Genomic DNA, 24,299 nt, shown 5'->3' with positions numbered 1-24,299 from the left:
ACATTCCTAAATTAAACACCAAGTATGCAGATTTTGACGAATGTTTTAGGATCACACATTTCAGGAGAATTTGCTTCAGCCCTGCAGTGACTGCAAAACGATCCAAAATGTGGGGAAAGCTTTGCAGGTATCCGTATCTTCTTCCGAACAGGATCTACTGGCTCTCCCAGTAGGTCACAACAACTATCTGTTTGCAAGTACAAAGGTTCGCTCTCTTTCTGCAGGTAAAATCAATATTCGACCCGTCAAACCTGAAAAAGTAACTCGATCGCACCATAGTCACAAAGGCAACCTGTCCACAGTCCACCAGTCGCCTTATCTGCTGGTTGTCAGGTTGGTGTGTTGTTCCTTAAATTGCAGCACTGGTTCCTTACGGGAGGTAACTGGTGACCCGACCATCCGGATTTTCCCGTCCGTCTCGCGTTACACACCTTTCGGAGGGACAATGATTCGCTGAGCGGCACTTGGGTCTCTCCTCCCTCGTTGGCTGGGCTGTACACGTCAGCAGTCAATAAGTGCAGATGTATCTGTGCCCCGGCAGCCTCTTCCTGGTGCGCGCGTGTTGACATCGAGGTGAGCCGAGCCGAGCAGGCGCCCTGTAAGTTTGTTAAACCTCACAAGTTAATGTAAAGTGCGCGTAAGACGCTCGTTTATGTCGGTTCTGCTTTCCTTTCGTACAGGTAGTGGACAGAAACGGATTTATGACGACGTTTGTAAGTTGAAAGACGCTGAAGCGGTTTGATTAGGACGTCACGCGACGCCCGGCTGACGCCGTCTCTCGGCGCACGAGGACACGTACGCGTTGCAATGAAGCCCCCGCGCGACGAGGTGACTGAACTCCGTCGCAGTTTTTGTGTCCCAACGTCGCTTTCTGCTGTCAAAAGATGCGATTTCGGCTGAACAAACGGAATCTGCTGGTGCTGCTGGGAGTCTCGTTCACGGCTGCGACCTTCCTGTTGACCACGCGCGTGTTATTGGTGCGGGACACCGACACGCGAGACGCTCAGGTAAAAGTTACCGTGCGTTCTGACACGGTGACCGTTTAACCTGGACTCGCCCCCCGCAGCTCCTGCGCTCTGTGTACGCCGCCAACTTCAAGCAACATGTTCGGAATGCGGATAAATTTCCAGGGGACCCCCAGCTGGTGCTGGTCGTGCAAGTCCATAACAGACCCGAGTACCTCGAACTGCTCATCAAATCCCTGGAGAGAGCTGCCGAGGTCCACAGCTTCCTTCTCATCTTTAGCCATGACTATATTTCAGAGGAAATCAACGCCATGGTGCAAAGGATAACGTTTTGCAAAGTGCTGCAGATTTATTTCCCTTTCAGCACTCAGCTGTATCCAAAAGAGTTTCCCGGACAGGATCCCCGAGACTGCCCCCCGCGACATCTCCAAGGATAATGCTGTGAAAAAAGGCTGCCTCAACGCAGAACACCCGGACTCTTATGGACACTACAGGAAGCCTTTATCACACAGACCAAACACCACTGGTGGTGGAAGTTGCACTTCGTGTGGGAACGAGTGCATGTGACCCAGGGCTACAGTGGATTTGTTGTCTTCTTGGAGGAGGACAACTATGTCTTACCTGACTTTTACCACTTCTATAAAGCAATGATAGAGTTCAGGAAGAAGAGTTGTCCAAACTGTGACGTGTTAGCGTTGGGTAACCACAATGGTCTCACCAAAACATTTACCTCACTTTCCAATAAGGTCTTGACCACTGGGTGGATGTCCACCAAACACAACTTGGGCATGGCCATGTCCAGGGAGGTGTACTACAAACTGATGGGCTGCAGTGATGAATTCTGCACTTATGATGACTATAACTGGGACTGGACTCTGCAACACCTCTCAGGAACCTGCATATCAAACCCTCTTAAGGTGCTTTTTGCACAGGCCTCCAGAGTCGTCCACACTGGAGACTGTGGCCTTCACCAGAAGGAAACCTGCAGGCCAGAACTGGCTTCCCAGAAGGTCGAGGAGGGTCTTCAGATGATCAAGCACAGCCTTTTCCCCCCGCCTTTGACTCTTACTGGCGCAGAAGCAGTGGAGCACAAAGAGCACATGAAGAACGGAGGATGGGGAGATGTTCGAGACCATATGCTGTGCAATAAATACGCCCAAGTTCTTTAAAGTGTAGCATTTCTATTGTAGAGTCGAACGTGTCTAAATCTAAATGTGCCATTTATTCACAACTTCCCAGGCTTTACGACTGACAGGGGTTGTAATTTAACTTGACTTCCTCACAAGGGACCAAATCATGGCTGCATCCTGTGTACAAACATGCAAAATCCTTTTATAAATATATTTAATGACCAAAGTTGCACAGTTGCCAAAGTCTTGATGTATAATTATGTCATTCAAGGTATTTTGTAAATGTAAGCAACAGCTAGGACCGACCAAAATAGTGATAAGAGTGTGCAAGAGCGAATGTTAGCTCTGACTCATGCAACCATTTGCAATGTTGTCATACACATGGTTTTTAAAGGTTACTTTTATAATTTCAGCAAGAAAAGGGGGGGTTTCCAGCTTCATTTTATTTTTCGGTCTTCTGTTTCAACATTATTGACCCTTGATTCCAACAACCAAAGCTGGTACGATGCCATGTGATAAGCCGAACGCAACCTTATGGAATCGAGTTTAAGGTTCCTCTTTCTGCAAACATAAAACCTTCTGTATATGCACCTTCATTCAAACAAGACGGGATCAAATGTTGCCCTGTGACTTAAGAGCAACAGCCAAAGTGCCTTTTTAAGAGGCTGAATAATAAATAAAATGTAACTATCAGCTTTCAGGAAAAAGAATGTTGTTATTCAGTGAAATTGGAGTTCACAAAATAACTACATTTTCAAAGCAGCATTGCACTTCTGTCTGAAACTGAGCAGAGCCTCAACGGGGCTTATCCTGAACTGACTTTGATAAGTTATGCAGACATGTGAAGAGTCAAGAATGTTCACTACTCAGTTGTGTAAAATTGCTACCAAATTTGTGCCTGTAATTGTAATTAAGATATTAAAAGTGCACTTAAATGACTTTTTGAATTCTTGTTGGGGTTTTTTTTTTTAACAGGAAAGGTCTGAAAAGAATGACACAGAATTTTTTCTTGAAACCAATGACAAAATTGTTTTGACTGTTTAACTGGGGTTGAAAGTGGTGCATGCAACTCATTAAAACTATTTTCCTTAAAAAATATGAAATTTAAGGTTTATGTTCTGACATTTGCTCAACTTCTGCATGATGTGACTGTTGGCTATGTGATGATTTCTGTTTCTACAGTTTTTTTTTTTCTTTCTGAATCACTTGGAAAAAAAGCTGTTTAATGTTTACCCAATGTTTGCCAAATGGAGAAAAATAAAAAGCTTTCATTTGCAAGGCGTCTTATGTTTGTTGCAAAATAGAATTTATTTTTTGAGGGTATTTCAATTGATGTCAACCCAAAAAAATGTAGGCTCTTTATTTGTATTTAGTCCAATTAACCTTAATAATTGTTAAGAATAAGAAAAATTGGTGACATTTCAACATTTAATGCACTTATGCAATCGGTTATCGATATTCCAATCCAGTTTATTTCATTAGTCTTTGTAATACCTGTTACTACATCCGCCTTGTAAAAGGTTTCCGGGTAGGTGTCACGTGACTGCTTCCTTTAATGTTACTGGTCAGCTTCTCCGTAGGTTTTATTTCGGAAGTAGCTACATGGTGTCGGATTTTAAGGAATACACGTATAACGCCTCAACAAAACTGATAAGTAGGTATACTGAAGTATGTATACGCCTTTATATTAAATGGCTGTTGATAAGTACTCAATCGGGTGACATAAGTGACTGAGTTTAATTAATTTTAGGGTTGTTGCTAGTGTTAGCTGCTACAGGTTTACAGCTACGTGTTAGACTAATGTCAAAAGTACCACATAGACAAGCTAATCATGCATTTAAAACATACAATTTTATCCATATTAGTGGTACATGTTGGTTTGACTTCTTAAATGTACTGAATTTCGTCTCGTGGGTATGGTAAAACGACAACCATGATTAGTAGTAAATGACGCTGGCCGAGACGAAGCTAGCTGGCTAACGCTACATTCCACAAAAAGGCAGGAATATGTTATGTATTCATTGTTTGGACGGTTCCCTGTCTACAACTGGACATGTCTCGTAAATGCTTCATTCTAAAGTCGTGTGTGTTTACGCAGGATGGCACATTGGTTTCATAGAAACCCTCTCAAGGCAACGGCACCAGTGTCCTTTAATTTCTACGGAGTGGCAGGAAGTCCGGCTGCCAATAAGATATGCAAGTAGGGTCCCATCTTTGCTTCATTTACCAGCATCCTCTTGGTGACATATTACAATAATGCAGCCGTCATCACCGTAACTTGAGCTAATATGTCACTTTCTCTGCTCCTACAATGACCGGTAGTTTAAGTGCTCTTTGCTTAACACATGCAGTGACCTGAGGACAACCCGGGCCAGGCTTTTGGAGATGTTCACCGACATCACTTGCAACCCGGAGATCATGAAAAATGCCACCGATGCATACTTTTCCCTCCTACAAGGTATAATCACACTAGGCCTAAGTGCGCCCATCTGTTAAATCTTTTATCTTATTGTCATTGTAACTTAATAAACTGCAATTTCTTGCAAAGTCTTACTAATACAATGAGGGCATTTCAGATATAAAATTATCAGATTTTCTCATGAAAATGTTGGAAATGCATGCAAATATAAACCATATAAATGCAATATTGATGTTGACCCAAAGGTGTGGCTTGTGAGGAGCCGAAAATAGCAATCGCTAACTGTTTTCTTTTCGTTTGTCTTCTAACAATGCATTGTCTTTTCGGCTTTTCTCTTAACCCTATAGCTTGTTGTTTTTCAATATATGGGTTGACGTTGCAACAGGCTTTATTGCATCCTTGGATGGAACTACACAAGAGAACAAGATGAGGTTTATCCAGAATTTTAAGTGGACTGACACCTTACAAGGAAACACTCCCAGGTACAAGCAAAGAATGAATGTTTTAGCTACTGAAAGCTGATCTCTTTTATATCTAATTGGATATTTGGACCTAACACTGATTTGTACAAGCCCATCTCTTCTCCAAGTGCTCAGCAGGATGCAGTATTTGAATTGGTCTCCATGGCCTTCAATGTTGGCCTCTGGTACACCAAGTTTGCCTCAAGGCTTGCAGGCAAAGAAAAGTAGGAGGGTTTTTGTCCCTGTTCACATAATAATGAATCATACATATACTCATTTAAAAGATACTTAGTACTTATATTTATTGTGCTTGCTCAACAGCATCACAGAGGTCGAAGCAAAGGATGTCCACCGGAGTTTGAAAGTTGCTGCTGGGATATTCAAAGCACTTAAGGTGAGATCATGTCCACAGGTCAGTCGACTTTCCTGAGAAGAAAGTCAGACGTGAGGCTTGACTAAAGAAACAACCCAGATAACTTCAAAATTGCACATTATTGATCAAGGCAGCATAATCTTTTCCAAACTTCACCCCCTTCCTTTCTCCTTTAGCTCTCATTGTTTTTCCTTGGGTCTTGCAGGACGTCCCACATCCCTCGTCTCATCACTCCAGCTGAAAAGGGCAGAGACCTGGAACCCCGGGTGATTGATGCGTACATCATCCAGTCACAGGCAGAAGCCCAAGAAGGTGAAGTAGGGTCCAGCTCCATTGTGGTTGCTCTAAATTCTCAGTAGTCTTAGTAACACACTTTGGATAAAACCCATTTTAGGAACTATTTTGCTCTTCACATCATTTTCTCCTTTTACAGTGACCAATCGCCCGAGCTATTGAACTCAAGCACAACGCCAACCTCATCGCTTCTCTGGCATTTGAGACAGCAAACTTCTATCAGAAAGCTGGTCGGTGTTGCTGCTTCTTAGCGTCGTTTTGAGTTAAAATATCTGCAAGAACTGTGAAAGTGTGTTTTGAGGAATTGGGAAGCATCGCCGTGGCTGCATGCTACAGTTGAGATCTTTAAATAGATTACATAGTGATACAATAAAGCAGCAGTTTTGAGGTGAGAAAGCCATAATATGAAAAGGAATATAGCAGCAGAAATAACTATAAACATGTTGATAGGTCAGATTAGAAGGAGGGAAACCAGTCTGAACACATCAAACAGGATTTCTGATCATCCTTATGTAAAGTTTGGACTTTAGTGCACTGACTCCAGTGGTGCTGCACGGCCACAGTGCGCTCTCGTTAGGTGGCCAAGCCTTCTGAGTGTTCATTATTTTATAGAAAGTTACAGGAACTGAAAGCACACCAGTTAATCAGAACACAAGCCACCATAGCACAATAGGAACTAGGTCGTTAAACCTAACAATATTAGTGCTCCTGCCTGAAAAAGCATATATCCATATGAGACTGACCCTATGTCCAAAAAAGATGCTTTAAAGTCAGAATTACTGTGAAAGCTTTTTCTAAGAGTGAAGTTGTCAACATCTCCATGAACTCGTGTTCAAATAGCACAGCTCGTTTTGACCAGAACGGCATTTCTATCCACAGATCACACACTGAACACACTGGACCCTGAGTATAGCAGCAAGTGGAGGAAATATCTGCAGCTGAAGCAGCACTTTTACATGGCTTATGTAAGTAAAAGGAAGTTCCACTTACTAATGATCCCACCTGCCTCAACATGCCTTGCAGAAAACTGATTATCTTTTTAAAAAATGTATTTCATGGTTATTTGTTCTCCCAATTCTGCTATTGCAGGCGTACTGCTACCATGGGCAAACCCTGCTGGCAGGCGACAAGTGTGGGGAGGCAATAAGATCTCTCCAGGAGGCAGAAAAGTGTACGTACTGGATTTTACACAGCTTTAATTCTGTGCTCCAGCAATTTCAGTATCTAAAACCAGATGGAACTCTATTGAGTCTAAAAGGGTTTTCAGGAGCTAGTAGAAACCCAGGGTGTCTTGAGACGTGTGTCGTGAGCTGCGAGCACATAGGTCACGACACAGGTGTTTCCTGAGTGCCTCGGCAGCAGTGCTATTTCTGGATGGTTTCTCATAACCGGGAAATGAGAAATCTCATTTTTACTGCTTAATTTGTGCTGCATTAACGTGCGGAACTCTCTGTTTAGGTACTCCCGGGCAGAAAGAGCTGTGCAAAGAGTACCGTCAGACTAAAGGCCCGGGCACAACAGCGAAACCATCGGAGCAGCAGTTCTTTCTCAAACTGGGCGGCCTCATTAAAAACACCCTGGACAAGTGTCAGAGAGAAAACGGCTTCATGTGAGTCACTACAGTACAGTACAGTGTATTCACATTCACATTGCAACATACTCCGGAAACTCTTTATGCAAACGATCAACCGCTTAGAGCGAAGCCAAACACTCTTTTCCTTTTTTTTTTTCTTTGTGGTGATGTCAGTAACTGTTGCGCCAGTCGTGGATATTCAGTTGTACTCGCATATTTGAGGAGGACCTTGAGAGCTCACTGACTTAAAGCTAAACAATTCTTTGTCCTCCCCCTGGTGCCGCTAATATAAATGCCCTATTTTACAGAGAACTATTGGTTCCTTAGCTGCTGCTTAAATCGCTGAAATGTCACTGTGTAACTGACTCTGCATATATTTCCTCAGATATTTCCACAAAGTCCAGTGGAGCCGCCTCTGCTGGAACTGAAGGCCAGTTATGGCTTGGTGGAGCCAGTTGCTTTCGAGTTGCCGCCGCTCAGTGAGCAGTGCACGCCACAAGTGTATGGCACCTTTGACCTGACCAAGGGTGCCAAAAATGACAAGGTCCTGAAGCTCATTCTCCGTTGTTACTCAGGTTTAGATTTTGTCGCAGAGCATTGTGTTTCATTGCTGCTTTCGTTGCGTTTTATGTAGGCAAAACCCAAGGAAGAGGAGGTGAAACCAGTGAAGGAACCGGATTTGAAACCGCAGAAAGACACAGGCTGCATCATCTCCTAAACAGAATCCTCCTTTACTGTTATTATTCTCTAGCAACTGTTGTCATGATTGCTTTCATATTTTTGCAGTACGTTTCCATCTGAACAATGTGTCATATTTCTAATATTAATGCATTGTACATTCCTGCTGAAGCACGTATTTGGTCATGTCACAGCTTCTCATTCAGTAAATCTGAATATGTAAAATTCTTTAAACTTATTGGTGGAAAAGATTTCCTTTAAGCCTTTGAGGCCATTTTTGTCAGACATTTACAATTGGTCTTAGAGATAAACTAATTATTTTAATGGTGCCTTTGGCTGCAATGTAAAACCTGTTAATGTGGCCCCAATTATAGATCTTTTAAAAGCGTAAAACTTTCCAAATCAAACAGTCTAAAAAGGACATATATTCACAATCGTCCTCTAATATAGGAATTATTTGAAACATGTGAGTGTCATCATAAAGCACACAATCGGCATGTAGATCAAGACAAAATGACTCAGATTACACAGGTTACTGTGTACGTTTCATTGTAATTTGTGGCTGTTTACAATCAGTATTTCATTGAGATCAAATGGATGTTCTACTCTTTTGTAAATAACAGCTGGGTTATTTTCTGCTGTTCTAAAACCTTCATCATTAATGAGTCTAAATCATTGTTAATGTGTAAGTCTGTTGCTTTCCTCCCTAATTGTAGTTCATATATGCCTCTTGGATTTTTAGAGTTTAAAGACACTTAACAAGTTCTACATTTATATACAATCACGTTTGTGGTAATCTTTTGATGACCAGTGGATACAACATTGACTGCTCGTTTCCTGAGACAGTGTGTGTATATATAGCTGACATCTGAGTGTTCTCCTGGACCAGTGGTCAGAATCTTGAGGGTCATCAGCTACAGAAGAGTGAATCATAAGCTGCTCTAGCTACTTTAAATGTTATCATTTTGCCCCACTTTGAAAATAGTTTTAACACTCAATCCAAAGTGTAAACCACTCGTATGCATATATTTATACACTTTATGAGCAAGAGACTAGCTATCGTCCTCGCCAAACTTCACTGTAGCTCAGCAACATAGCACTTTATGTCCAGCGAGTGGAATGAAGCAGTCATTAGATATGGAAACAGGCAAGTTAAAGAAAGCTCTCGTCTTTATTCTTCATGCGTTTCAATGCAACTAATCACCATTACAGCTTTTCTATTCCTTCAAATGTGTCTTTCATGCACTATGTATTCTAAATGCTATTAAATCATTTGTATCACTCATTTGTGCTGCACTTCCTGTTATTTTACCTGACAAGGTAGAGTAAGGCCCTGAGGATAGAGGATTTCATTGGCTTTTTAGCTGTGCAGTTTTGGCCACTTAAAAAGAAAAGTCCACTTTAATTAGTACAAGTGATGGGTTGAGGATGCATAGAGGAGGCATAGAGGTCCAACAGGACATGACATGAATGGCTTTATGTAGAGAGTTTACGCTGTTTCATAGAGGGCCAAAATGATTCATCATTTGAAAGACAAAACTAAAATAAAAAAAAGACGAGATGGAAACTTTTTGATGTTGAAATCTCTACAAGCAATATTCAATTTTCAGAATTTTTTTAATTCAGGATCTTACATTAGATTAAATTGACAATCAGTTCATAATGTCAATTTATTAACACTTCTTTCTGTCCTCTTGCCGACAATCTACAAACAAACTTTCTGAAGGATGCGGGTATCGATCCCGCTACCTCTCGCATGCTAAGCGAAGCGCTCTACCATTTGAGCATTTTATTACGGTGAGCGTGCAGATAAAGTCGGATTAAATGGTTTGTTGTCCTTTGACACGTTTCCAAAAAGGGAAAAGTAGGGAAAACACTGGATGGCGCCCGCGGTTCGATCCCGGTTGGGAGAGGACCACGTAATCAACAGATTCGAGTAGAACAGAAGTAACCGCTGAGCTAAGCCAGTGCAGAGACCAGTAGCAGAAACAGAACTTATGTCGCTGACACGAAGCAGCGCATTGTGATTGGTCATCAGCGCAAACGGTGAACGCCTGTACGTGTCTACGTATATTCTACATTCATACATGTAGACAAAACAGGTCACGTGTATACAAGGGGGATTAGCTCAAATGGTAGAGCGCTCGCTTAGCATGCGAGAGGTAGCGGGATCGATGCCCGCATCCTCCAGCAAGTTGTGTTTTGTAGGATAGATGTAGATAAAAACAGGTCACGTGTTTTACCATTTGAGCTGATCCCCCTTGTACACACCTGACCTGTCTTCATCTACATCTATCTTCTATCTTACCATACCAGGCACTGATATTCAATTACAACGCTTCGTGTCAGCGAGGTCGACATAAGTTCTGTTTCTGCTAACTGCCCCCCGCACTGGCTTGGCTCAGCGGTTACTTCACCTCAAATCAAATCTGTTTGATTACGTGGTCTCCTCCAACCGGGATCGAACCGCGGGCGCCGTCCAGTGTTTTCCCTGCTTTTCTCTTTCTGGAAACGTGTCAAATTCAAACAAACCGTTTAATCCGACTTATCTGCCTGTTCACCGTAATAAAGTGTAGCTTCGAATCACCTCGGTGTCTTTTTAGAGTGGATTTCCTCTGTCTGCCTGGGTTCCCTCCGGTACACGGGAGGGAGAAGATAATTGCAACAACAGCGAGGTGATTCGAACCTGCACTTTATTACGGTGAACATGCAGATAAAGTCGGATTAAATGGTTTGTTGTCTTGACACGTTTCCAAAAAGGGAAAAGCAGGGAAAACACTGGATGGCGCCCGCGGTTCGATCCCGGTTGGGAGGTGACCACGTAATCAAACAGATTCGATTTGAGGTGAGTAACCGCTGAGCTAAACCAGTGCAAAGACCAACAGCAGAAACAGAATTTATGTTGCTGACACGAAGCAGCGCGTTGTGATGGTCATCAGCGCAAATGGTGAACGCCTGCACGTGTCTACGTACAAGGGGGATTAGCTCAAATGGTAGAGCGCTCGCTTAGCATGCGAGAGGTAGCGGGATCGATGCCCGCATCCTCCAGGAAGTTTTTGTTTTGTAGGTTGTCGGCAAGAGGACCAGAAAGAAATTGACATTATGCACTGATTACAAATTTAAGCTTATGTAAGAGCCTGAACTAAAAAGATTCTTAGCATGCGAGAGGTAGAGGATCGCTGCCCGCATCCTCCAGTCTTTATTGCGGAAGTCTGTGTCTCCCCGAACCATTAAGTGCGACACTATCTTCTTGACTTGTTATGACATCGGTCCAAGGCGGAGAGTTGGATAAACGTTCAACGTTAATACTGATAACTGCAACCAATGTGACGTTGTCGTCATCTTCCTGCTTTTTGAGGAGGTTTGCGTGAAAAAAATGATACGTATGAAGAAATATTTCACTGGTACACCGAGCCAGCCATAGCCAGATTTGTGTTCCGATCGAGTTACATTATTATTAGCAGCAGCGGGCTTGCTTCTCCTCTCACATTTACTGACCTCCAGACGGTCAGAACGGGGAATGACAACTCTACCACCAGGGAGCAGCTTCCTTCATGACTGTGTGCAACTCGCCATGTGTTGACAGCTTCTTCTATCCCTACATGGCTGGAACCAGGGGCAGGTGGGCTGTCATCAGTTCCCCTCATTGATCACATACTAGATCAATGATGGCTGTGCTGCTGCAGACACACTCAGTTTATTATAACATAACTGATTTCTGACATCATTCACACACACATACACACACCGTGCTGGCTGAAGTTTAAATTTTAAAGTAGTTTTGTATCATTAAAATAAAGAAGGCAAAGGTACCGGTACTCTGACGTGATTTTCAAATTCAGTAGTAACAGCAGATCCCCCGTGTCTCCACAGTCCCTTTATCAGCCTGGAAGTCCTTCCTACATACCACCCTTTTGGCAGCCCTGCTGCTTCTGCACACACAGTAAGTCACCAACGCTGATGGAATGAAACATTTGTCTGAGAAAAATGTTGGAGTTTGATCGTAACTATGTGGTGATGTTGGTCCTAAGAGTGAAAGACTGTAGATGAACATTCAAAGGTGACCTGATCTGTTGCTGTTTCATCAATTTCAGTCCAAGGATGCTTCAGCCATGATGCTCCCTGGAGTTCTGGAGCAGAGACTCAGGTTTCCTAACGCAGCTGGAAGCGAAAATAACTCATGTGTCTCTTTGGATGCATTTAAAGGTTTGAAGAGGATTTCAAATTTCATCATGCTCTCCTTCAGTCCTCGCTGCTCCTGCTCCTCCTGACAATCAAGAGCAGACTAAACTTTACGCTGATGTCTAATCACAACGCGCTGCTTCGAGTCAGCGACATAAATTCTGTTTCTGCTAATGGTCCTCTGCACTGGCTTGGCTCAACGGTTACTTCACCTCAAATCAAATCTGTTTGATTACGTGGTCTCCCTCCTCCAACCGGGATCGAACCGTGGGCGCCGTCCAGTGTTTTCCTGTTTTTCTCTTCTGGAAACGTGTCAAAGTCACGAGTAAACTTGTTTGAACTGACTATAATCTCAGGATCTGCTGTACAGACCATAATAATCCATGCTCCTACTTGGGTCACATGAGTCTGCAGGTCTTTGACCGCACTTATCTGCCTGGTGTCTGAAATGTGCTTGAATATTTGAGAATCATCATCACACACATTTGTCTATGTTTTCAGTAAAGAGCAAAAAATGGACCAAAGGATCCGAGAAGAAGCAGGTTTACATCAAGAAGCCTCTGAATGCATCATGCTCTTCATGAAGGAGCGCAGGTCCACCATGAGTCCTGCCATCAGACTTCAGAGCAGCAGTGCTGCCAATGACTTTGTTGAGATCAATGGTGAGTGTTGTTGGTGTGACAGTCTGTTTAGTTGTTGATGCCGTTCAGATGGAGAAACACCTTAAATGTCTGATTGATTAATATCTGGACACTGCTTTGTCTTGTGTCCACAGTGGAAATCCTGACACAGAGAAGAGGGCATACATCAATGGCTCAAACCTTTTAGATCAGAACCCTCTTGAAAATATTGAAAGAGTCACATTGTGCTTAAATACTTTTTTTTTGTAGGCCAGACAGCAGAGAAGATGTTTTTGAACACAAAACACACACACACACACACACACACACACACACACACACACACACACACTACATAACTTACTTACTCTGGTCATTTTCCAACACAAGTTGCTGGAATCGACCTCTACTTTTGTAAAAGTAAACTCTATATTTTGATTAAACATTGAGTTGTTGTTCAGTAATAGGAGTTCCATCTAATCAGCTCTTTAGTAAGAAGAAGAAATATACTTTCTATCCAACACCAAATTTATATGTTACATGTCCAATTGGTCTCTGTTTTTTTTATACCATTTTGATTTCTCTCTATATTATCACTTCCAAATTCACTTGTTTATTCTTCTACCCTAAATTAATTCCCTCTCCTAACTGGTTAAAATTGATATTCCAACCTGAAAATGCTTTTTCTGTTTACTAAGGAGCAGGGGAAACAGGGAGACCATGGTCATTTAACAATTATAGCATGACTGGTATCAGAAATAACATAGAGTCGTTTTATTAATACTAGGCTTCTGCACTGTTAAGTAGTCAGAGTCAGAGAGATTTGTAATCATAGATATACTTTAATAAAGAATAGATATTTCCACTTCAGTAGACATACATGTATTAGTTAGGTGTGCAATCATGGCTAAGTTCTAGGCGGTCGCGCCCTTAAATGTGGCATCTATATTTTCCTCACGCGGTGACGTTACAATAGTTGAAAGAACCCAACCTCATTTGTGTTAGTTGTCCGTTCATTCACAAAACAAAAAAAACAAACAAACAAAAAAGGAATTATTACTTTTAGTCGCTTAATGTTTCTTCCACACGTTATCAAGTCAAATCTCCGAGAGTGTGTTGCCTGAGACACTGACAGATCTGGAACAAAGTTGTGTCCATCGAGCCATTTCTGGCCAGTCCTGTCTTCTGGGTTTCACCCACAACGAATGGGCAAATGGAGCATGTGAACCAGGAGATGGAGACAGCCTGCGTTGCATGGTGACTGACAATCCCTTCTCCTGGTCGGAGCAGCTTCTGTGGGTTGAAAATGCCCAAAACTCCTTCATTTGCTCGGCCACTGGTTTTTCACCATTTCGGTGCTGTCATCAGTACCGACCCCCGCTATTTCCTGCCCTTGAAAAGGAGATCACTTGTCCTTCTGCTTTTACCTTCACTGTAGTCGCACATGGCACCAAGCGAGTTTATCCCTTCTTTGTGCTGCTGACCATTATTCTGTCGCCGCCATTCAACACCGACCCCCAGCTCCGGTCTACCAGGTTGTTTGGAAGGTCTGGCTCTCCACTAGGGATCTGCCCCTACGAGTGGAATCTAGGAAATTGGCTCCCGGATTCATTGGCCCTTTCTCCATCATGAAGATCATCAGCCCGGCAGCGGTAAGACTCCACCTCCCCAGATCCATGTACATTCACCCTATCCTTCATGTGTCTACTGTCAAGCCTGTTCAGGTATGTCCAATGTTTCCCCCCATGCCGCCCCCTCCCCCACCTCAGTTGATCGATGGAGATCCCGTGTATGTTTAGACATTAGGTTCAACCAGTCGCTCAGTTTTTAAGTAGTCTTTTCAGCAAATCTAACTTTTTAATCTTGAGTAATTTATGGGATCACTACTTTTTACTATTATAGAGTGGGACCTCTACTTACGAACGTCTCTACACGCGGAATTTTCAGGTTACGAAACGTCTCAACGGGAAAATATTTCCTCTTGAAATTTCAGGATATGAAAGGCAAAAATACGCTACCACTGCTACTCGCAGCTTGCGGAGTTTAGCGAATGCAAACATGCTTGTAGCTGCTCTGCCATTGGCTATCGCCTAGCATCGTCCTGTCATCCCATTGGCTAGGAGGGACGTCAATATGTACAGGTATGTGTGTATCCCAGCGTTGCCTTCCTTTAACTTTTATTTGTAAAGATTAGCCTGTAATAAAGTTCATTTTGTTCCTGGAGAAACCTTGCACTGAATTCCTACATTTATTGTGCAGTAATCTAATTGTAACTTGTATTTGTTACATGTTTTGATGCATTTTTATGATTTATAAAAAAAAATTATGTCCGAATTTTTGGGGGCTTGGAACGGATTAGGGCATTTACATGGAAAACATGTCTCTATATACGTAATTTTCAGGTTACGAAACAACTTCCGGAACCAATTAATTTCGTAAGTAGAGGTCCCACTGTATTATTATTTTAGAGTTTCAAAAACCCTACTTGAGTAAAATTATTAGGTACTACACCAACCTCTGCCTTCCCAATTCAAATTGAGCTTTATTTATAGCATTCAAAATGATCTGTAGGTAGTTTACAGAAACTCATGGCCTGACCTCCCAACAAGCAACACTGACAAAGAAAAACTCCCTTCAAGCAAGATGCAACTTTGAGCAGATTTATAGTATCATCAAGAGACATCAATTAAAAGAGTGATGGAGCTCCACCCTTCAGCTCTCGTCAGCCATCAGCTGCTTGATGTAGCTGAGATTGTTATGTCCCCAGGATGCTTCTGACCTCCTCTCTGTTTGCCGACGATGGTCTTGTAGTCAGCAGACTTGACTTGCCAACATTTTCTGTCACAGCTTCAGTGATAAAGAGTCAAACAGGAATTCTGTTTTGGTCCTGAATTGATCGAAATCAGGACTAAACGTTTGTCATCAAATACTTTCTCTTTGGAGAAGATGAGACAAATTTGCTCCTGATTCATGCAGGTTGTTCCACATAAGGTCCAGTTCTCTTAGATGGTAGGGGTTGGACTTCAGAGCTGAAGCCAGAGCATCACAGCTGCTCTGTGATAAGCTGCAGTCAGTCAACTAAGAAACAAATCAATATAACGTGTTGGTTATTATCAAATATGTTCAGTACTTGTTAATTAATGAAGACAGATTGTAGAGATTTAGGAACTGAACCTGAGAGTCTCCAGTTTACAGTTTGGACTAGCCAGTCCAGAACTGAGCAGCTTTACTCCTGAATCCTCAGCTCGTTCCAACTCAGATCCAGTTCTCTAAGACTGGAGGGGTTGGACTTTAGAACTGAGGCCAGCCATCACAGCTGAACTCTGATAACCTGCAGTCAACCAAACTAAGAAAAGAAAAAATAAAACATGTTAGTTAAAAATCAGATGCGTTCAGTCTTTTTAAATTAATGAAAGACCAAGTGCAGCTGAACTAACCCGAGAGTCTCCAGTTTACAGAGTGGATTTTGGAGAAAATCACAGAGCACCTTCACTCCCAAATCCTGCAGAATGTTCAGACTCAGGTCCAGTTCTCTCAGATGGGAGGGGAAGGCAGAGGCAGCTGAGGAATAGTGGGCGATATGACGCTGCCCACCTAGAGTTTTGGATTTTTTCATATTAATAATGAAAGAAATGAACAATAACCACTTATTTCAATCAAACTGCATTTAGATATACGCAACCATGTGTCCCATATGGGGAAAAAACACTGAGAGTAACAAGCATTGATACAGGATTAAAGCATAAACCATATTAATACCTACCTAGAATAGTTTTCACCATCCACCTGCGCTGGATGTTGCACTTCAGAGCTTCGACCAGAGAATCACAGCTGACATTTGATAAGAAGCACTCATTCAATCTAAAATCAAGAACAAACAAACATGTTAATTTTAACTGGATGCGTTCTGTTTTTGCTTTTTCTCTTTTACATAGAAACATGTTTGAGCTCATTCTGAAATTAATGAAAGACACGTGAACTGACCCGAGAATCTCCAGGTGACAGTTTGGACTCTCAAGTCCAGAACAGAGCAGCTTCACTCCTAAATCGTGAAGACTGTTCTCACTGAGGTTCAGTTCTCTCAGAAGGGAGGTGTTAGACTTCAAAACTGATGCCAGCGACTCACAGCTGACGCTCGTTAACCTGCAGTACCTCAAACTAGATAAAGGACAAATAAATCATGTTAATTATAATCAGGTGAGTTCAGCTTTTCTCTTTAATCACAAATCCCAACATAAGCTGTCTGGAAAAACTGTCCGGTAGTTTACAAAAAGGCCCTTCACAAGGCTAGAACAGCTTATTTTTCTTCTTTAATTGAGGAAAATAAGAACAACCCCAGGTTTTTTTCAGCACTGTGGCCAAATTAACCAAGAGTCACAGTGGTTTAGATCCACGTATCCCTTCTTCCCTTAGTGGTGAAGACTTCATGGCCATCCCAACAACTGGACCATCACCAGATGTGCCGACTGTGGGAACATACAGGGTCTCCAACGAGCCCTTAAACTTCAATCAATCAATCTTTATTTATATAGCATTTGTTACAATCAAAATTGTTTTTTCAATTTTTTCTTTTTCTACATGTATGAAATAAAATATATCAATCAATAAAGAAAGAAAACATAATAATTAAAATCTGATGTGTTAAGTCTTTGTAACTGAATATAAGACAGACTGTACGGACGCATGAACTGACCTAAGACTCTCCAGGTTACAGTTTGGACTCTCCAGTGCTGAACAGAGCAGCTTCACTCCTGAATCCATCAGGCTGTTGCCACTCAGGTCCAGTTCTCTCAGAAGGGAGCGGCTGGACTTCAGAGTTGGGGCCAGAGAACCACAGCTAATCTTTGATATATAGCAGTTTTTCAATCTAAATAATGATAAATGAAACACGTTTAGCATGCATGGTGGTTAGCGACGTCACTGCACAGCAAAAGGTTCTAGGTACAACCCCCCCTTGGGGAATTTTCTGTTATGTGGTTTATGTTGATGCCGTGATCCCCCCCCAGTATAAGATGAACTTTATCTTAAAGCTCTTGACCTAACTTGTTTGGCGTCTTATCCGCACAATCTCAAATGTGTGAATTCACAAGTTGTTGTTTTTTAAATCGTGATCAACATATTGAACCCAAATTTCACTGAACATAAAATACAAGTTGGAAAATTATTTTTTTAACTGTAAATTACAATGTTAAAATGAGACCATTCTGCTGACATCAGACTGTTTCTCAGTCTGTTTTCTGAGCCACATGATTACAGGTGTTTCTTTTCTATTTGTTTAAAGAAAATGAAAAGATCTTATTCCTGTTTGAGATCAGACAAGACCTGGGAACGTTTTAAATGAATAAAAGACTGCAGATATTTATGAACTTACCTAAGAGTCTCCAATTTACAGTTTGGACTCTCTAGTCCAGAACAGAGCAGCTTTACTCCTAAGTCTATCAGCTCATTCCAACTCAGGTCCAGAACTCTGAGTTGGGAGGTGTTGGACTTCAGAACCAAGGCCAGAGAACGACAGCTAAGCTCTGATAAACGGCAGTCATTCAGTCTAAAGAGACAAATGGTCATATAATCAGAGTTGTTGAAGAACTAACAAGAAAGGAAGGAAAACCAGCTCATAAAGAGAAATGGGGGAAATTTCTGGAGAGCTCGACATGAGTGTCACACGCGCACAGGTGTAACAGGTGTAACACAGGTGTATCTACTGACCTGAGAGTCTCCAGTTTACAGAGTGGATTCAGGAGAAAATCAGAGAGCAGCCTCACTCCTGAATCCTGCAGTAAGTTCTGACTCAGGTCCAGAACTTTCAGATAGGATGGGTTGGACTTCAGAGCCGAGGCCAGAAAGTCACAACTGTTCACTGATATCCTGCAGCGACTCAAACTAAAGAAAGAATAAATGAAACCTGATCATGTTAAGAGGTTCAGTGAGACAAGTCTGGATTAAAATTAATTTCATTTATTATACTCCTTTCCTAAATCTTTAAAATTTAAAATGGTGTTATCAATATTAGTGACAATAACAACAACAATGATAACAATAACTAGCAAAAAAGCAGTCCAAGAGCTTCGCTAGTAGCTCATCACCCTCCGCATTGTGATTTACACCTGTAGTATACCGTATTATACCGTATCTACATCTACCTTTCTATGGAGCATAATTATTTGCAAAACAGGTGGATCCTAATAATTATTTATCATCAGTGAAGCAGCTTTGGTGCTAGGCTCTGTCTCAATGTATTCATTCCCTGTTAAAAATCTACTAAGACGTTAGATTGAATATTTAGAAGATCCCTGCTGGGGCTCATAAAAACAGAGGACGCTGTGGAGGTGGTGGGATTGAACTTCAAGACACAACAACGCAAAAAATCAGCACAAGCAACAAGACACAGAGCAGCAGCGGCAGCAATCAGGAATGGTCAGGTATACTGGGGGGTTTAAATACCCTCCCAATCTACAGAGGAGAGCATGTGACTGATCAGCTGATCAGGATTTTACAGCCTTGAGGCATCTTCAGGAACTAGTTCTGCAGGCTTTGTATCACATGTCTGCAGTGTCTTCTTTGCTCAGCTACATAGAAACATGCTTGAAATCACCCTGAATTGTTCATTTAATAATTTTGTTTGAAGTCAATTTTTTTCTATTTGTTTCAAAAAGGAAAATAACCGATTTTATGTGAGCTCAGATAAAAACAACGAAGTCTGTTATAGTTGTAAATTGACATGAACTGACCTGAGAGTCTCCAGTTTACAGAGTGGATTCAGGAGAAAAGAACGGAGCCTCTTCACTCCTGAATTCTGCAGAAATTCTGACCCAGGTCCAGAACTCTTAGATTGGAGGGGTTGGAATTCAGAGCTTTGGCCAGAGAACCACAGCTTAGCTTTGATAATCTGCAGTGCCTCAAACTGAATAAGAACAAAATGCCAGATGTGAGGGATAATCAGCTGTGTTCAGCTTTACTTACCGTAGTTAAATAGAAACATGCTTGAAATCATCCACAAATTTATAAAACAAACAATTCAGTATGATTTAAAGCATGTTTCTATTTAGCTATGTAAAGCTGAACTCATCTGATTATACCTCACATCTGGAAAAATTAAAAAAAATAAATAAAATCATTAAAATGACTGATTTTGTTTTTTTCCCCCTCAGATTATTAAAACGAAAAAAAAAATCTGTTTTACTTGTAAATTGACACGAATTTACCTGAGAGTCTCCAGTTTACAGAGTGGATTTTGAAGAAAATGACTGAGCTGCTTCACTCCTGAATCCTGCAGGATGTTCTCACTCAGGTCCAGAAATCTCAGATGGTAAGGGTTGGACGACAGAACTGAATCCAGAGAATCACAGCTGACCTTTGATAAGCAGCAGCGATTCAAACTAAAAATGATGGTAAATTATAGATGTGTTCAGCATTGCTCAGTAACATATAAAAAGGCATCTTGAAGCATCAATTTCATAAATGTCTGAAATTCATCTTAAAAGTGAACTTTGAAGGCTCTGAAGTTCTGACTGGTAACATGTATTTATATTCTGTACAGATTTACTGAATACTGCTGTAAGTGGTCATTGGTGGTCATCCTGACCCTGACCATTGGTGGACCCTCCTGACCATCAGGTATTCTTGGGTGTGGGATTGTGAAAAACAGGTGGCCAATCCTGTTACTCTACAAATTTTTGTGCATTTCCATTGAGGAAAAAGTACCTGGTACCTGTCATCTGGTGCTACTTATTTGGTACAGCCTCCTCAGGGTTCCAAAAAAACACAGCCCTGTTCTATGATACCAATGCCCTGATTGGCCAGTCTATTGAAGCCACTAGCAACTCATGAGAGAAACGGGTTTCAGAAAACTTAACCTCTCATTTTGACAAACCTGCAACACAGATGGTGTGTATTTCCATATTTTAGAATTTGATTGATTGTGAAATGAAGTATTTGATTTTATTTAGAATTCAGGGTGGCGAGGCAATGACTAGGCTTTTTAGTTTCCACCATGGTTCGTCGTCAGTCGCCAATTATCCCATTCAGCTTTGGATTTATGCAGATGAGAGTGGCTGAAACGATTCAGCACTTCGAGGGGCGTTCCTCACAGCTTTCAACGTGGGCAACAATCACAGAACCTGATGACCCGAAGGGTTCGCACCTCTTTTGATTATACAAATGGCCACCAACAAGCGCTAACAAAAGTATTCAGTAAACCATTAGAACTGAGGCCTGTTGGATGGATGGAAAATTTAAAAAAAAATTGACCAATTTTAAGCTAATGAGAACATTTCTTTGATCTTGATGAAACCTTTCATGGACATTTTTTTATTTATTCTGTTTAAAACTAAAAGAAATGATCTGAGTCTGAGTTCAGATGAAAATCAGAAACTTATTGGGGTAAATGAATGAAAGACCGACTGTAGAGATTACTGAACTGACCTGATATTCTCCAGTTTACAGAGTGGATCCTTTAGAAAATCCCAGAGCACCTTCACTCCTGAATCCTGATTATTCCTCTCACTCATGTCCAATTGTCTCAGATGGCAGGGGATAAACTGTTGGTGAGACTAAAAAGAAAGATGATAAGACTGCATTTAACATCTATATTCTTTTAATGGTGAGAAGTGTACTGGTTCTATCCCAGCTGCAAAGGGCCAAAAGCAGGATACACCCTGAATGAGTCACCAGCTGATTATAGGGCCCTCTGTGAGAATGTATCCAGGGTGAACAGGGTGGCAAACTCACCTACTAACAGAACATTATATATGTATATTTATATATTTATGAAAATATGATTGCAGCTTAATTTTTTTCCAAAGCATATCCCATTGTATGTGTGTGTGTGATCTGATCTGTGTGTGCATTTAAAAAAATCCTTAAAGCTCTATTCAGATTTGCACGTGATGCCAACCCTGCAAATATGTTCAAAAACCTGTGCATCTGTACACATTTGCAGGTCTATGTACAATTTCACATTTGTGCAAACAGGCCTGTAAATAAATACATAGATCTGTCTCAGTCATCATCTGTTAAAACTCAGCAGGGAGCTCTCAGTTGGCTGCCTTTGTATGGTTGATTTTTGGTAACTGCTGCTGTGAGTGATTCCTGCTGCACTAGCAATGCAGAGTTCTGGGGGCCCGCCGGTTTTCACAACAGCACTACCTTGAGAGTCAGAACACAACCTGCCTGCTTTGCAGACATATGATTGACCCGGAACATTGTTGCCAACTCCTCAATGAGGAAAGCTGCTATTGGTTGTCAAAAATTCTATAGAATTCACTAAATAATGTTATCAATCAACTTATAGCTTGAGTTTCTTTATCATGTAAAGTATAATACAGATGCCTTCACATTCCGACTGTAGCTTCAGCCTTCCTCAGAGCCATTATCTGCTCAACGGGGCATGTGTGACAATCAAAACTTTGAATGAAGATTCTTTCTAAACCTTTTACTCCATTTTGAAGCTTAATGTCAGTGACAGATGGAAAAAAAATTACCATTACAATTAAACTTGACATCAGAAATTGTGACTGCAGAGGTCCAAGAATCAAGTGTCTATTGTTTACAGTATCTTACCTTGTCTTCCATATTACTTTCTATAGTCTGCAGTTGCGATACAGGCTTTCTCCTTATGTAACAGTGGATGACTTGTAGTATGTTGCTTTGAATCAAGGTTTTTCGATCCTTTGATGATTTAAGATGAATGCTAAAGTATCATTGCTGGTATGATCTTTAAACTTATTTGATCTTGTTTTGTGATCTTATCTTTTTCACTCTGACAGGGTGGGGTCATCAGCGATTTTCCCCATGTGCCTGTGTCTCTGCTGACTACACCAGGACAGCTGCGGTGGGCTGCTTTAGTTTGGTCGGCTATGCATCGTCAAAACGCAAGGAGCTTGAGGCAGCACCTGTGGAGAGCTGGAGAGAGATGGGGGAGGACAGGTAGAGGAGAGAATAGTAGAAGATAGAGATACATTATATTAATTAAAATAAGAAAAGGCTACATTTGTTGCTATTTGCTTTTGACAAAAAATCAAAGTCCATAATGAATTGAAAAGGTGCTAGATACTGTGTTAGTTAACAAGTTGGCAATGCTGAAAGAATTGTGATTCAGGGTTTAAGGGTTTATTTAAGGGTTTATTAACTCTTCACACAATGCATATATGGCATTACATAATGCACTCATGTCGTTAAACTTCAGCATGAGCTGTAAGCGCTTGGATAGTGATTAAATAAGGAGTATATCAAGCTAGTACACTAAGTAAAAGCACCTGTACATGCTTACATGGATCAGGGCAGTGATGATTACAGCTAACTTCATTAATGCCCATAGGGCTATTGCTATTGCCCGGTTAAGGCTACGACTTAGCCAACTTTAAATTGTAAAGACTGGGGAGGGTGGGGAGTTACTTTTATGGAGATGGTGGTGGATTTCAGTAAAAGTAAGTCCCCACCCTCCCCAGTCGGCATTAGTGGGAAAGATGTGGAAAGTTCCTGGGTGTCCAGTTGGACAATAAATTGGAGTGGTCCACAAACACTGATGCTGTTTACAAGAAGGCCATGAGCAGACTCTATTTCCTCAGGAGACTCAGGTCCTTCAGTGTTTGCAGCAGGATGCTCCACATGTTTTATCAGTCTGTCATGGCGAGTACCATCTTCTTTGCTGTGGTTTGCTGGGGTGCAGGCATTAAAGCAAAGGATGCCAATAGACTTAACAAACTCATTAAAAAGGCAGGAGTCTGTTGTTGGCTGTAATCTTGCGAACTTGGACGAGGTGGTGAGGGACAAGATGGTGTTAAGTGCGGACAATCATGGACAATCCCTCCCACCCCCTCCATAACACAGTGGACAAACTGAGAAGCAGCTTCAGCAACAGACTCCTGCAGCCTTGCTGCTCTAAGGAACGGTACAGGAAGTCGTTCCTGCCGTCTGCCATGAGACTGTTTAATTCATCCTTCTGTCAGAGCTGTGCTCTCTGGACTGGATTTATGCATCAGCTCAGGTGCCCTCCAAACCCATTCAATTACAATTGCTTAATGTTTATGTTCTTATCTTATTTCTATATTCATGTAAATATGCTTATAATTTATTCTTGTTTCTATCTCTATGCCTATATTGTAATCTTTGTATTTTATTTTTATTCTATTTCTATACTTTGTAAATACACCTGCTGCTATATATGTCTATATACTATAGTTATAATCCTTCATGTCTATGCTGCTATTACAATTCAATTTCCCTTCGGATGAATAAAGTAAATCTTGAATCTTCTTGAATCTCTTCAATGGCCAGTGCATTTAGCCTTCTTCGGTCGTGGTATTTCTGTTTTTTCTTTTCAATGTCAAGAAGCACCTCTCAGCTCCCCCTGTGGTCCCCTGGGTGTGATTATGTTAATCTTTAAAAGTAACAGTTTATGAAAAGATATTCTATTGATGGTTCTCAATGAACAGCTGGAATAGGTCCACAGCTGTCTTGGCATTGTGTGACTTTGACACGTATTGTGATGAATCACTCAGATTGGATGAAGAATAACACAAAATGCATTGATTCATTGAGGAACCATTTAGAGACCAGCAATAACTCACATGGACCGAGATCAAATCAATCTTTATTTATATAGCG

General features: G+C 41.4%; 1 protein-coding gene, 2 non-coding genes and 2 pseudogenes across 3 annotated transcripts; 4 read left to right on the top strand and 1 right to left on the bottom strand.

Moving 5' to 3' along the window:
• Positions 1-1,060: 1,060 nt before the first annotated feature.
• Positions 1,061-2,327, top strand: LOC115248224 (alpha-1,6-mannosyl-glycoprotein 2-beta-N-acetylglucosaminyltransferase-like; annotated as a pseudogene).
• A 1,356-nt stretch (positions 2,328-3,683) lies between these two features.
• Positions 3,684-8,129, top strand: LOC115248227 (BRO1 domain-containing protein BROX-like; annotated as a pseudogene).
• A 1,881-nt stretch (positions 8,130-10,010) lies between these two features.
• trnaa-agc (transfer RNA alanine (anticodon AGC)) lies at positions 10,011-10,083 on the top strand. The gene has a single exon. It is a non-coding gene; the product is annotated as a tRNA-Ala (tRNA).
• A 785-nt stretch (positions 10,084-10,868) lies between these two features.
• On the top strand, positions 10,869-10,941 carry trnaa-agc (transfer RNA alanine (anticodon AGC)). Its single transcript has one exon. It is a non-coding gene; the product is annotated as a tRNA-Ala (tRNA).
• A 5,045-nt stretch (positions 10,942-15,986) lies between these two features.
• On the bottom strand, positions 15,987-20,271 carry LOC115248223 (ribonuclease inhibitor-like). The gene is made up of 8 exons (XM_029831828.1): positions 20,239-20,271; positions 19,424-19,596; positions 18,067-18,240; positions 17,389-17,562; positions 16,680-16,853; positions 16,459-16,556; positions 16,133-16,289; positions 15,987-16,041 (listed from the first exon to the last, which is right to left on the bottom strand). The coding sequence occupies exons 1-8, from the start codon at positions 20,269-20,271 to the stop codon at positions 15,987-15,989; spliced, it is 1,038 nt and encodes a 345-aa protein (XP_029687688.1).
• Positions 20,272-24,299: the final 4,028 nt, after the last annotated feature.

The sequence above is a fragment of the Takifugu rubripes genome, unplaced genomic scaffold, assembly GCF_901000725.2.
Source record: "Takifugu rubripes unplaced genomic scaffold, fTakRub1.2, whole genome shotgun sequence".
Taxonomy (NCBI): Eukaryota; Metazoa; Chordata; class Actinopteri; order Tetraodontiformes; family Tetraodontidae; genus Takifugu; species Takifugu rubripes.
This window is presented reverse-complemented; position numbering and strand designations above follow the sequence as displayed.

Bases quoted from the DNA above. Each gene is read 5' to 3' on its own strand.
- LOC115248223 (XM_029831828.1), bottom strand. From the start codon at position 20,271: ATGACCACCAATGACCACTTACAGCAGTATTCA. The intron at 17,563-18,066 runs GTAAGTTCATAA...ATCATTATTTAG, and splicing joins TGTAAATTGGAGACTCTTAG to ATTGAAAAACTGCTATATAT. The intron at 16,042-16,132 runs GTTAGTTCAGCT...TTCTTTTCTTAG, and splicing joins TGTAAACTGGAGACTCTCGG to TTTGGTTGACTGCAGGTTAT.